Source organism: Trachurus trachurus, assembly GCF_905171665.1.
Source record: "Trachurus trachurus genome assembly, chromosome: 14".
NCBI lineage: Eukaryota > Metazoa > Chordata > Actinopteri > Carangiformes > Carangidae > Trachurus > Trachurus trachurus.
The window spans coordinates 205,001-217,852 of NC_139903.1; the positions used below are offsets into that span (position 1 = coordinate 205,001).

The following is a 12,852-nucleotide window of genomic DNA, read 5'->3' on the forward strand; positions in this document are numbered from 1 at the left end:
AAAAAGAGGAGCGGAGAGGAGGATGAGGATGGGAAAGAGAGGAGAGGAGGATGAGGAGGAGGAGGATGGGAAAGAGAGGAGAGGAGAGGAAAGGAGGATGAGGAGGAGAGGAGAGAAGGATGAGGATGGGAAAGAGAGGAGAGGAGGATGAGGAGAGGAAAAAAGAGGAGAGGAGAGGAGGATGAGGATGGGAAAGAGAGGAGGATGAGAGGTGATGATCTTCCTCACGACCTGCTGCCTCCTGCGTCGTGAGCTCGTGAGCGGACGGACGGGCTCGAGCCCGACCGGCCTCTGCTCTGTGATTGGTCCTGTGACGTCAGCTCCGACCGGCCTCTGCTGCTCTGTGATTGGTCCTCTGACGTCCGCTCCGACCGGCCTCTGCTCTTTTTTTTTTTTACTTCAATCTTTATTTAAAGTCATCATCAATAACAAACAAATAACATTGAATTATTGAACATTTGCATTTATGAATATAGAATCTACTATCATGTAATAAGGTTTAACAAAAATACATGACTTTGGTCCATATCTTTTTTTTTTTTTTAATAAAAAATAATATCCCTTTTTTGCAGGTTGATCTTAGTCTCACACATAGCCATTCAAACATATTATCTATGTAAACATATTTACATAGATAGACCAGATAGACATACATGTATATATGTCTATGGATAGACCGGCCTCTGCTCTGCTCTGTGATTGGTCCGCGGCCGTTAAATGGCAGACTGACGTCGCCGGCGCTGCGCTGCGTTGTCCAATCACAGAGCGAGGTGTGGCTCTACGGGCGGAGGGGGGCGGGGCTAGAGGCGGAAGTGACTGTCGGCTGATCAGTGGAGAGAGAGAAGGAGAGAGAGAGAGAGAGAAGGAAGGAGAGATAGAAGAAGGAGAAGAAGGAGACTCGGCTCTACAGAGAAAATAATAAAATCCCTCCGGACCATGAGCCTGTGACACGACCAGAACCAGAACCGTTACCGTTACCGGACTGACACGACGTTACGTTACGTTACCGGACTGACACGTTACAGTTACCGGACTGACACGACGTTACGTTACCGGACTGACACGTTACCGGACTGAGCCGCTCGGTTGGTCGACGCCGCGGAGCAGCCGGAGGAGCCGCGGGGGGAGCGGTGTCATTGAGCAGCAGCAGCTTCAACAGCAGCAGCAGCAGTAGGAGGTTAGCCGAACCGAGCCGAGCCGAACCGAGCCGAACCGAGCCAGGCCAGACACCGAGCCAGAAGCCGCGCCGACTGCAGCACCGACCGAACCGGGTCCAGCTCCGAGACCAGTCCGAGTCCGAGGACCAGAAGGTGAAATGACCGAGTCCTCCCGGCTAGCTAAGCGGCTAGGCTAGGCTAGTTAGCAGCTAACGGCTAGCCGCTAGGACGGCTAGCTCATAGATATATATAGGCCTACGTATATATATCTATGCGGCTAGCTGGCTAACAGGCTAGCTGTGTGTGTCTCTCTCTCTGTGTGTGTGTGTGGCTATGTGTGTGTGTGTGTGTGTGTCTGTGTGTGTGTGAGAGTCCGATCAGAGCAGATCGATGCTGAGTGACAGCTGTCAATCAAAGCCGTTCATCGATCAAACTGATCAACAGACGCGTAGATTATTGTGTGTCAGCTGGTGTGTGTCAGAAAACCGTCTCTACTTTGTGTGTATTTGGTGTGTGTGTGTGTGTGTGTGTGTGTGTGTGTAGCTATTTGTGTGTGTTAGTGTGAGTCCGACCAGAGCAGATCGATGTTGTTGAGTGACAGCTGTCAATCAAGGTCAGTGTGAGTGTGACGTTTCAACGGTTCATCGATTACAACTGATCAACAGACAGGTCGGTGACTGTGTGTGTGTGTGTGTGTGTGTGTGTGTGTGTGTGTGTGTGTGTGTGTGTGAGCTCAGCTGCAGACAAGCTGCTACGTCACGGGGTTAGCTATAATTAGCACTAGCTGTAATGTTAACTGTTTGTCTTTGAGTGTGTGTGTGTGTGTAGTTCACGGTGAGTCTGTGTGAGAGTGTGTGTGTGTTAGTGCAGCACAGACACGAGTCTGTCCATCACCTGATGTGTCAGTGTCTCTAACTACTGTCCTCACAGCTGCTGCGCTATGGTTACATGGACACGATGGATGATGTTACAGTGACTGGACTAAACCATCTCTGTGTCCTCAGGACTAAACCATCTCTCTGTGTCCTCTGGACTAAACCATCTCTCTCTGTCCTCAGGACTAAACCATCTCTCTGTCCTCAGGACTAAACCATCTCTCTGTGTCCTCTGGACTAAACCATCTCTGTGTCCTCAGGACTAAACCATCTCTGTGTCCTCAGGACTAAACCATCTCTCTCTGTGTCCTCAGGACTAAACCATCTCTCTGTCCTCAGGACTAAACCATCTCTCTGTCCTCAGGACTAAACCATCTATCTCTGTCCTCAGGACTAAACCATCTCTCTGTGTCCTCAGGACTAAACCATCTATCTCTGTCCTCAGGACTAAACCATCTCTGTGTCCTCAGGACTAAACCATCTCTCTCTGTCCCCAGGACTAAACCATCTCTGTGTCCTCAGGACTAAACCATCTCTGTGTCCTCAGGACTAAACCATCTCTGTGTCCTCAGGACTAAACCATCTCTCTCTGTGTCCTCAGGACTAAACCATCTCTCTGTCCTCAGGACTAAACCATCTCTGTGTCCTCAGGACTAAACCATCTCTCTGTCCTCAGGACTAAACCATCTCTCTCTGTCCTCAGGACTAAACCATCTCTCTGTCCTCAGGACTAAACCATCTCTCTCTGTGTCCTCAGGACTAAACCATCTCTCTGTCCTCAGGACTAAACCATCTCTCTGTCCTCAGGACTAAACCATCTCTCTCTGTGTCCTCAGGACTAAACCATCTCTCTGTCCTCAGGACTAAACCATCTCTCTCTGTCCTCAGGACTAAACCATCTCTCTCTGTCCTCAGGACTAAACCATCTCTCTCTGTCCTCAGGACTAAACCATCTCTCTCTGTCCTCAGGACTAAACCATCTCTCTCTGTCCTCAGGACTAAACCATCTCTCTCTCTGTCCTCAGGACTAAACCATCTCTCTCTGTCCTCAGGACTAAACCATCTCTCTCTGTGTCCTCAGGACTAAACCATCTCTCTGTCCTCAGGACTAAACCATCTCTCTGTCCTCAGGAATAAACCATCTCTCTGTGTCCTCAGGACTAAACCATCTCTCTGTCCTCAGGACTAAACCATCTCTCTGTCCTCAGGACTAAACCATCTCTCTGTCCTCAGGACTAAACCATCTCTGTGTCCTCAGGACTAAACCATCTCTCTGTCCTCAGGACTAAACCATCTCTCTGTCCTCAGGACTAAACCATCTCTCTCTGTCCTCAGGACTAAACCATCTCTCTGTCCTCAGGACTAAACCATCTCTCTGTGTCCTCAGGACTAAACCATCTCTCTGTGTCCTCAGGACTAAACCATCTCTCTGTGTCCTCAGGACTAAACCATCTCTGTGTCCTCAGGACTAAACCATCTCTGTGTCCTCAGGACTAAACCATCTCTGTGTCCTCAGGACTAAACCATCTCTCTCTGTGTGTCTTTAGGACTAAACCATCTCTCTCTGTCCTCAGGACTTAACCATCTCTCTGTCCTCAGGACTAAACCATCTCTCTCTTTGTCTTTAGGACTAAACCATCTCTCTCTGTCCTCAGGACTAAACCATCTCTCTGTCCTCAGGACTAAACCATCTCTCTCTTTGTCTTTAGGACTAAACCATCTCTCTGTCCTCAGGACTAAACCATCTCTCTCTGTGTGTCTTTAGGACTAAACCATCTCTCTCTGTCCTCAGGACTAAACCATCTCTGTGTCCTCAGGACTAAACCATCTCTCTCTTTGTCTTTAGGACTAAACCATCTCTCTGTCCTCAGGACTAAACCATCTCTCTGTCCTCAGGACTAAACCATCTCTCTCTGTCCTCAGGACTAAACCATCTCTCTGTGTCCTCAGGACTAAACCATCTCTCTGTGTCCTCAGGACTAAACCATCTCTGTGTCCTCAGGACTAAACCATCTCTGTGTCCTCAGGACTAAACCATCACTCTCTGTCCTCAGGACTAAACCATCTCTCTGTCCTCAGGACTAAACCATCTCTGTGTCCTCAGGACTAAACCATCTCTCTCTGTCCTCAGGACTAAACCATCTCTCTGTCCTCAGGACTAAACCATCTCTCTCTCTGTGTCTTTAGGACTAAACCATCTCTCTCTGTCCTCAGGACTAAACCATCTCTCTGTCCTCAGGACTAAACCATCTCTCTCTTTGTCTTTAGGACTAAACCATCTCTCTCTGTGTCTTTAGGACTAAACCATCTCTCTCTCTGTGTCTTTAGGACTAAACCATCTCTAAACCAAATGGGGGATTACGGCTTCGGGGTCCTGGTTCAGAACAACTCTGGTAACAAATCAGCGTTCCCGGTCCGGCTCCACCCCCACCTGCAGCCTCCTCACCACCACCAGAATGTTTCTCCGAGCGCCGCCGCCTTCATAACCGGCTCCACGGCTGCAGGCAACGGCTCCACGGGCGGCGGCTCGGCCTGGCTCTTCCCCCCCGCCGCCGCCACCGTCGCCCACAGCAGCGGCAGCAGCAGCGTGTTGCAGGACGAGATGCTGGGGGACAAGCCCAAAGCACCGCTGCCGCCGCCGGAGCTGCAGGAGGCGCCGGAGAAGCAGCAGCTGTCGCCCGCCAGTCACCAGGACGGCGTGATGATGTCAGAGCTGGAGAAGGCGCGGTCGGACGACGGGAAGGCCGACGGCGGCGCGGCGGAGGGAATCAACGGGAAGGAGAAGCAGCTGCGTCTGGAGTCTCCGGTTCTGAGCGGCTTCGACTACCAGGAGCCGAGCGGCGCGGTGCAGTCCGCCGCCGCCTCGTCCTCGCTCAGCGGCTTCAACAGCTGGTCGGCCGCCATCCCGCCGGCGCCGTCGACCATCATCAACGAGGACGTGAGCTTCTTCAACGCGGCGGCGGCGGCGGCTGCGGCGGCGAGCAACAACGGGCCGCTGCTGTTCCAGAACTTCTCGCACCACGTCGGCCCCGGCTTCGGAGGGAACTTCTCCCCGCAGATCGGCCCGGCGGCGGCTGCAGCCGCGGCGGCGGCGGCGCTGTCCCAGCACCACGCGGCCCCGCCGCCGCCACACCCACACTTCCAGCACGCCCACGGACACCAGCAGCACCGCCGCTCCCCGGCCTCGCCACATCCGCCGCCGCCACCGTTCCCCCACAGCAGGCAGGAACATCACTCACTTTCATTCTATAAACTACTGACAACAATTTCTCCCAAAAGTTACAACTGGTCAAAATAACAAAAAAAGATGCAGTGTTTTCAGACCTCAAATAATGCAAAGAAAACAAGTTGATATAGGATGAATCTCCTTGTTGTTTACAACTACTTCCGGGTAGAAAACCAGCATGAGAACAATAGTGACGGACGAGAGTTTCGCTATCTAATTTTTCATGTTACTATATCGCCGTTTAGACTAATCTGATGTTTGTTAAGTCTATAAAACCAATGATTGGACAAACATTACTATTTATGTGTGCACATTTTTGTAATCATGGTTATCATAGATTAGCCGGGCTCCTTGAACCGCCACCTTACCGTGGTGGAGGGGTTTGAGCACCTGAATGATCCTAGGAGCTATGTTGTCCGCGGCTTAATGCCCCTGGTAGGGTCTCCCAAGGCAAACAGGTCCTAGGTGACGGGTCAGACTAAGAGTGGTTCTAAGCCCCTATGAAGAAGAACCATCAAGGAAGTGTACGTCGCCCGGACTGGCGTTACCGGGGCCCCACCCTGGAGCCAGGCCTGGGGTCGGGGCTGCAGGCGAGCGCCTGGTGGCCGGGTCTTGGCCCACGGGACCCAGCCGGGCGCAGCCCGAACGAGCGATGTGGGCCGGCCTTCCAGTAGGCCCGCCACCCGCAGGAAGGACCATGAGGGGCCGGTGCCGTGTGCGGGGGCCCCGGTGACCCAATCCCCGGACAACGACTATGGCTTTAGGGACATGTCACCTTGCTGGGGGTGTAAGGGTGTCCATCAGTGCACGTGGCACCAGGACACCCTAGGCCGGAGGTCAATGATCGACTCTGTAGTCGTGTCATCTGACCTCCGGCCGTATGTCTTGGACACTCGGGTGAAGAGAGGGGCTGAGCTGTCAACTGATCACCACCTGGTGATGAGTTGGATCCGCTGGCAGGGGAGGAAGCTGGTCAGACCTGGAAGACCCAAGCGTATCGTGAGGGTCTGCTGGGAACGTCTGGCAGAATCCCCTGTCAGGGAGGTCTTCAACTCCCACCTCCGGGAGAGCTTTGACCGGATTCCGAGGGAGGCTGGAGACATTGAGTCTGAATGGACCATGTTCTCCACTTAAGGTCTCCACGTAAGGTCTCGGGTGCCTGTCGCGGTGGCAATCCCCGAACCCGGTGGTGGACACCGGAAGTTAGGGATGCCGTCAAGCTGAAGAAGGAGTCCTACCCGAGGCTGGCTAGCTCAGAGGACCCCCGAGGCAGCTGACGGTTACCGGCAGGCCAAGTGGACAGCAGCCTGGGCGGTCACGGAAGCAAAAACTCGGGTCTGGGAAAAGTTCGGGGAGGCCATGGAGGAGGACTACCGGTCGGCCTCGAGGAAATTCTGGCAAACCATCCGACGCCTCAGGAGGGGGAAGCAGTGCTCCGCCAACACTGTTTACAGTGGAGGAGGGGAGCTGTTGACCTCGACTGGGGATATCGTCGGGCGGTGGAAGGAATACTTCGAGGATCTCCTCAATCCCACTGACACGCCTTCCGTCCAGGAAGCAGAGGCTGAGGACTCAGAGGTTGATTCATTCATCACCCAAGCTGAAGTCACTGAGGTAGTCCGGAAGCTCCTCAGTGGCAAGGCACCGGGGGTGGATGAGATCCGCCCTGAGTACCTCAAGTCTCTGGATGTTGTGGGGCTGTCGTTGGCTGACACGCCTCTGCAGCATCGTGTGGCGGTCGGGGACAGTGCCTCTGGACTGGCAGACCGGGGTGGTGGTCCCTCTCTTCAAAAAGGGGGACCGGAGGGTGTGTCCCAACTACCGGGGGATCACACTCCTCAGCCTCCCGGGGAAAGTCTATTCCAGGGTGCTGGAGAGGAGAATTCAGCCGATAGTCGAACCTCGGATTCAGGAGGAACAATGCGGTTTTCGTCCTGGCCGTGGAACGCTGGACCAGCTCTACACCCTCCGCAGGGTGCTCGAGGGTGCATGGGAGTTTGCCCAACCAGTCTAGACACTGTGATTCCCCCAAACTGAATAAATACAACACATAGCAACACAAAACACACACACAGAAATAGTAATGTTTCTTCAATCATTTCAGATTTGTCTAAACGGTGATAGGGCGTGAAAAATATGATATATAGCTAAACTCTCGTTCATTACTATTGATCTCATTCAAATTACGTGCTGGTTTGATATATCGATATTCAGAATTTGAATATCGATATTGTATCGCGTACAAAATATCGCGATATATTACCCCTAGCTGTTATGTCATGGTTATGACAGTTTTATGTCAATCTTATGAATACCTATTCAAGTAAAGTGTTACCTCAAAATTTTCTCCCCTAGAGGTGTCGTATCCTTCTCACCTTTTTTCCCGTTTTCCTGTCCACCACAGGAGCGCGGCGGCGTTCGGCCAGCTGCCTCACCTGTCCAACAGCCTCAACAAGCCGCCGTCGCCGTGGGGCGGCTACCAGAGCCCCTCCCCCTCCCCCTCCTCCTCCTCCTGGAGCCCCGGTGGCGGCGGCGGCGGCGGCTACAGCAGCGGCGGTGGCGGCGGAGGATGGGGCGGCTCTCAGGGCAGAGATTACCGACGGGGGCTGAACGGGGGGATGACGCCCATCAACTCCATCTCCCCGCTGAAGAAAACCTTCCCCAACAACCACGTGGCGGCGCAGAAGTACCAGAGGAACGGCCCCGCCCCCTTCAGCGCCGCCAAGGCCTGGATGGACGACGGCGGCGGGCGCAGCGACAACATCTTCCCCTTCCAGGTCAGTGTCTCCGTCTCACCGCTTCACTGAAGAAAAGAGTCTCTGAAAGTTAGAGAAAGTACCGTTGACTAGAGCTGCAGCTATTCATCGATCAGTCAATACATTTCTATATCGACACACTTTTATATTATCAATCAATCAATTTGTTTATTTCGGGCATGTCAATTTAAATCATCATCATCACACTTCATCTTAGTTCAAGTAATACAATACACATGGCCGAAAGGGAAAGCGGGAGAAGCAAAAGCTGATCTAGTCACCACATTTACGGGTGGAAACTGAATAACCAGGTTTCTCTAAGTTCATGTAAACACCATATCCCGAAATTCATCAAAATCGGGATACCCATCAAAACCGGGGCACTGAAGTCATTTGTACACTTTTATCTCAATACACTTTTAGACATTTTTATTTCCATAACACTTTCACATTGATTCACTTTTAAATGGATACGTCTGAATAAAAACCCTCCTCATGAGAGCGTAACAATGCTTTAGTGATGTCTGAGAGGTTTCTCTACATGTAGCGTTTCCAGTACCAGCTTTAGGTTATTCACATTTCTAGGGAAGATGGAAACACACCGTGTGTGTGTGTGTGTTTGTGTATAAGTGTGTGTATAAATGTGTGTGTGTGTGTGTGTGTGTGTTAAAGCTGCATGTGTATATCTCCGTGTGCCGCCTGACTGACTAAACATTAATGTGTCAGCTGTTAATTTTATTACAGCGTGTGGTATAGGAGCTATTTTTAGAGGAGGGGGGAGGGGAAGGTGTGTGTGTGTGTGTTTGTGTGTGTGTGTGTGTGTGTGTGTGTGTGTGTGTGTGTGTGTGTGTGTGTGTGTGTGTGTGTGTGTGTGTGTGTGTGTGCGCAGAGGCTCACATGATGCTGAGTGTGTGATGATGACTAATGAGTCTCTGTCACTGCAGAGCTGGGGGGGGGGGGGGGGGGGGTCGAGAAGGACACACACTGCTATGGAGAGAGAGAGAGAGAGAATCATTATGGGATGTCTTTGATGAGGTGATTGATCAGATTGACTCTGCTGGTTCACTGATACGACTGAGGAGGTGATCGACTGATTGATTCCTGGTATTGATCCAGCTCAGCGTTCATGTTGGGTGTGTGTGTGTGGGGGGGTGGGGTGGTTGTCATGGTTACAGGGGCCCAGCCCGGCCTCCATCTGCTGCATCACATGGACACGACCAATCAGGATGAAGCAGGAATGAAATGGCGTCATGTGACGAGTGGCGTGCGTCACGACGACTTAAAAATTCAGTTTGATTTGATTGTGTCTCGGCTGCGTCTCGATGCTTCACCTGCTCAGGTTTCTATGTCGTCACACAGGACGCGTCTCTTCTTTTATTTTATTTTTATTTATTTAAGTAGGACAATGCACATTAATGGACATAATAAAATGTAAAGGTGCCAGTGTTAGCCAACGGCTAGTTTCAGACTGTAGTCCTCCTGGCAAGGTGGTAAAAGACTTTAAAATAAACACAAGGACATAACAACAGAATTCATGAAACAGGAAAAACACACATGTATCCAACAGAAACCAACAGACAAAAAAAATGACGCTATTATGACAAAAGAAAAAACAAAAAAAGACTGTTTATGGATGGATAAGATGGATGAAGATGCAACAATGCAAGACCAGGACAGGGTTTCTTGATGGAGTTATGCTAGGATGGGTTGAGAACACAACGAAACCAAAATATACGTAGTACAGTGTGATAAAGTGCTACAGTGCTCAATAAAAAACAGTCAGGGATGGATGGATGAAACCTGATGCTGTCAGCGGTGAAAACGACCTTGACTCGTTGAACGCAGCGTCTCCAACACGCTGCCGGTGAGCCGCCGTAGCGCTCGGCTCGCTGCCAGTCGCTCGCCAGAGGATTCATGAATCATATGAATATGAAAACTCCATTGGTCACCAACCTGCACCGTTCATCCAGGAGGTTTTCTGCCGCCGTGGTTGAAGCGCGTGTGTGAGCACGAGGCCGTTCAGATGTAACGTGTAGACGAGCGTCATGCACACTCACTAGGGATGTGACGATTATAGATTTTCTTGGTACGTTTATTGTCAGAGAAATAATCACGGTATTACGATTATCACGATTATTATGCATCAATACATTTCACAACACTATGAATGTGTAAAATCAAATACAGTCAAAATATAATTACATCACTAATCTCTTAATATAGGACCAGTTATTAATCCACTGGGGGAAGTGTTTGAAATATCTAAGTCATTAGTTGTCATCTCTACCAAATTTTACATTCCTACCAATTCAGTGTGACTTTAGACAAATGGACCAGTATCTGTGCATCTTCCTTCACTTTGGTGCCACATCTGCCGATATGGTTCCGACATAATCCTCTTCAGAAAGTAACGGTGTTTAGGAACCTTTACGATCAATTAATTGTGGCGTTTAATACTGCGATTAATTGTGAAAACAGGTAATCGTGAGCGCTCACAACCAAAGCGAAGCCGTAGCGGCAGCAGGCGGTGCGTATCGCCTGTTTGTTTGTGCACAGAGGAAACGTCTCAACTCTTTGGTTCTTCGTTCAGATCAGCGTTGTCGTTCTGCGTCGTAGCTCGATGAAGACTCTTCGTCTCCGTCTTTACGCCACAAGGTTCACATGGCTCAGCTCTGATTGGTTCCTCTGGAGTGGCTCAGATCAGATCTGTGAAATGAACATGTAAACTATATAGTAAAGGCATCACCAAATGGCCGCCGCCGCCTTGGTTAAGCGTGTGTGTGTGTGTGCATGCGTGGGGGCCGTTCAGATGGGTCTCTTGTTGCGCGCACAAGCCCATTACTTTAATGTGCGCTCACAAGCGAGAGCGACGCCGTAGCAGTGCGACGTGTTTGTTTCCTGCTTCTCCGCCGGTGTTGTGTCAGACCCCCGGTTCTCCCTCGGTCTGTAAACTTTTTCACGCGGAGCTCTGCCCCGTTTGGAAGGAGCAGGAAGACGTCGCCTCCGAGATGTAGAATGTGTGTTATAGAAGAGAAACACCTATTTCAGGACTACTGACTTGTATCACCAGAACAGAACAGACATATCCTGTGATTTTCAGCCTTCCTCCATATTTAATGGAGGGGGACAAAGCAATGACAGTGCAGCTATCAAGATGCTTTTGACACCTTGGCCTCAAAAAAAAAAAAAAAAAAAAGCTAGTTGTTTACTATACAAGTGCACTATGTTAAATGTTTCCTGTGTTGAAAATTGACCATAGATATGAAAATGCACTTTGTTGATTTTATTTATTTGACATAGGGGTAGGCTATAGCTTGTATATACCATTTGGACTTTATGCGGTTCGGACCTTTCACTTGGATGAAAGTTTAGTAACTGGAACTCAATTAATTTTAATTGAATACCCCTGTCAGTATCTACACTGTATATACTCCAGATGCCGTTATATGTGGAAATAACTCAGACACAGACCAGATATGAGCGGATACGTCTGCAGTCTGAACTGATCAGATGAGACTCGTACGTCATCAACGATGCGTCGATGGAGCAGATTGATGACAGTGTGTTGTTGACCTGCAGCTGAACTTCCTCCTCTGCTTCGGCAGCCGACCACGTCGACATGCAGGTGGTTCAGCACAAGCAGAGCAGGTGAATGCAGATATCAGACATGGGTCACTTGAACAGAATCAGATAGAGACAACAAGTCTGTAGAGGAAAGAGACTCTGACACCTGAACGTGTTTATTTCACGTCTGTAATCGGTGTGAAGCTTTGACACAGTCCTGTCCAACTCCTCCAGACAGCAGAGAGATGACGTTCATGTCGTCTTCTTCTTTCTGTTCAAAAGAAGCAAGAGACCTTGTCTGCAGGATGAAACAGGAAGCAGTGTGTTGACGTGTTGATGTGTCTGCAGGATGAAAGTCTCAGGATGAACAGACCGACTGTTGTTGTTGTTGGAGTCACGGGGTGAAGCTCATGCAAATCATTACAGCCTCATCCACATTAATATTTAGCTGCTTCATCACGGTGGAAACAGGGATAAAACTCTCAGCTCCTCTGGTTGATCCTCAGCTGTGGCTCTGCTCGGCCTCATGTTGACTCAGTCTGCTGATACATCCCATAATACATTAGAGCTGAGGCTCAACTCACACTAACACACTGGCTACGTTCACATGCAGTCAGTAGGTTAACATCTATAACATCTATGCTGATCTGCTAATTTACATGGGAACTGTAATCTATTACATAGTGGCCAACATTGGGTTGTGATTAAACGTTAGCTAATAGCTAACGTTAGCTAGCGTCGTTAGCTACTAGCTAACGAGTGACCAAAACAATGATTTTTCTCGTCGTGTAACGCCGTTCAGTTGCTCTTTAGCCACGTCTGTCTTCTATCACGACACCATTTTTATGATGTCTAACAAGTTAATTCAAATTTTCCTTAAAAGCAATTTAAATCTGCCTCATTTTCAACAGTTTCCAATGGGAGTTAACCCTTCTGTGACCATTGTTTGTCCAACCTAGCATCAGTAACCGTGGAGGGCGGGACTTGACCCCTCCACTCACTCGGACAAACAGTCAACATTGGGTGACAGTTGCTATGGCAACAGCTGTCACTAGGAGACATTTCACAGGAGACAGAAAGATTAAATATCATCTGAAGTCACCAAAACTTCACTTAACTTTACTGCTATGGCTGTCGGTTAGCGACGGGCTAATTCCTGTTAGCCTGTCTATGGAGTTTTATATTATACGTTAGCATTAAGCTAGCGGACTTTATGCTTAGTTGTGATACTGGCTAACATCTAAACATCTCTGACAATATGTTGTTGACTTAAC

General features: G+C 49.8%; 1 protein-coding gene across 2 annotated transcripts in view; it reads left to right on the plus strand.

Annotated features, from left to right (window-relative positions):
• Nucleotides 1-12,852, plus strand: part of cpeb4b (cytoplasmic polyadenylation element binding protein 4b) — a 197,025-nt gene that overhangs the window by 159,737 nt on the left and 24,436 nt on the right. Inside the window, exons 2-4 of one of the 2 annotated variants that reach the window (XM_083986430.1) lie at nt 885-1,310; nt 4,361-5,254; nt 7,663-8,035. In XM_083986430.1, the coding sequence (XP_083842556.1) occupies nt 4,383-5,254; nt 7,663-8,035 (1,245 nt within the window). In that variant the 5' untranslated portion in view covers nt 885-1,310; nt 4,361-4,382. Of the gene's footprint in view, nt 1-864; nt 1,311-4,360; nt 5,255-7,662; nt 8,036-12,852 lie in introns of those variants that run through there. The other variant, XM_083986429.1, reaches the window with a different exon arrangement.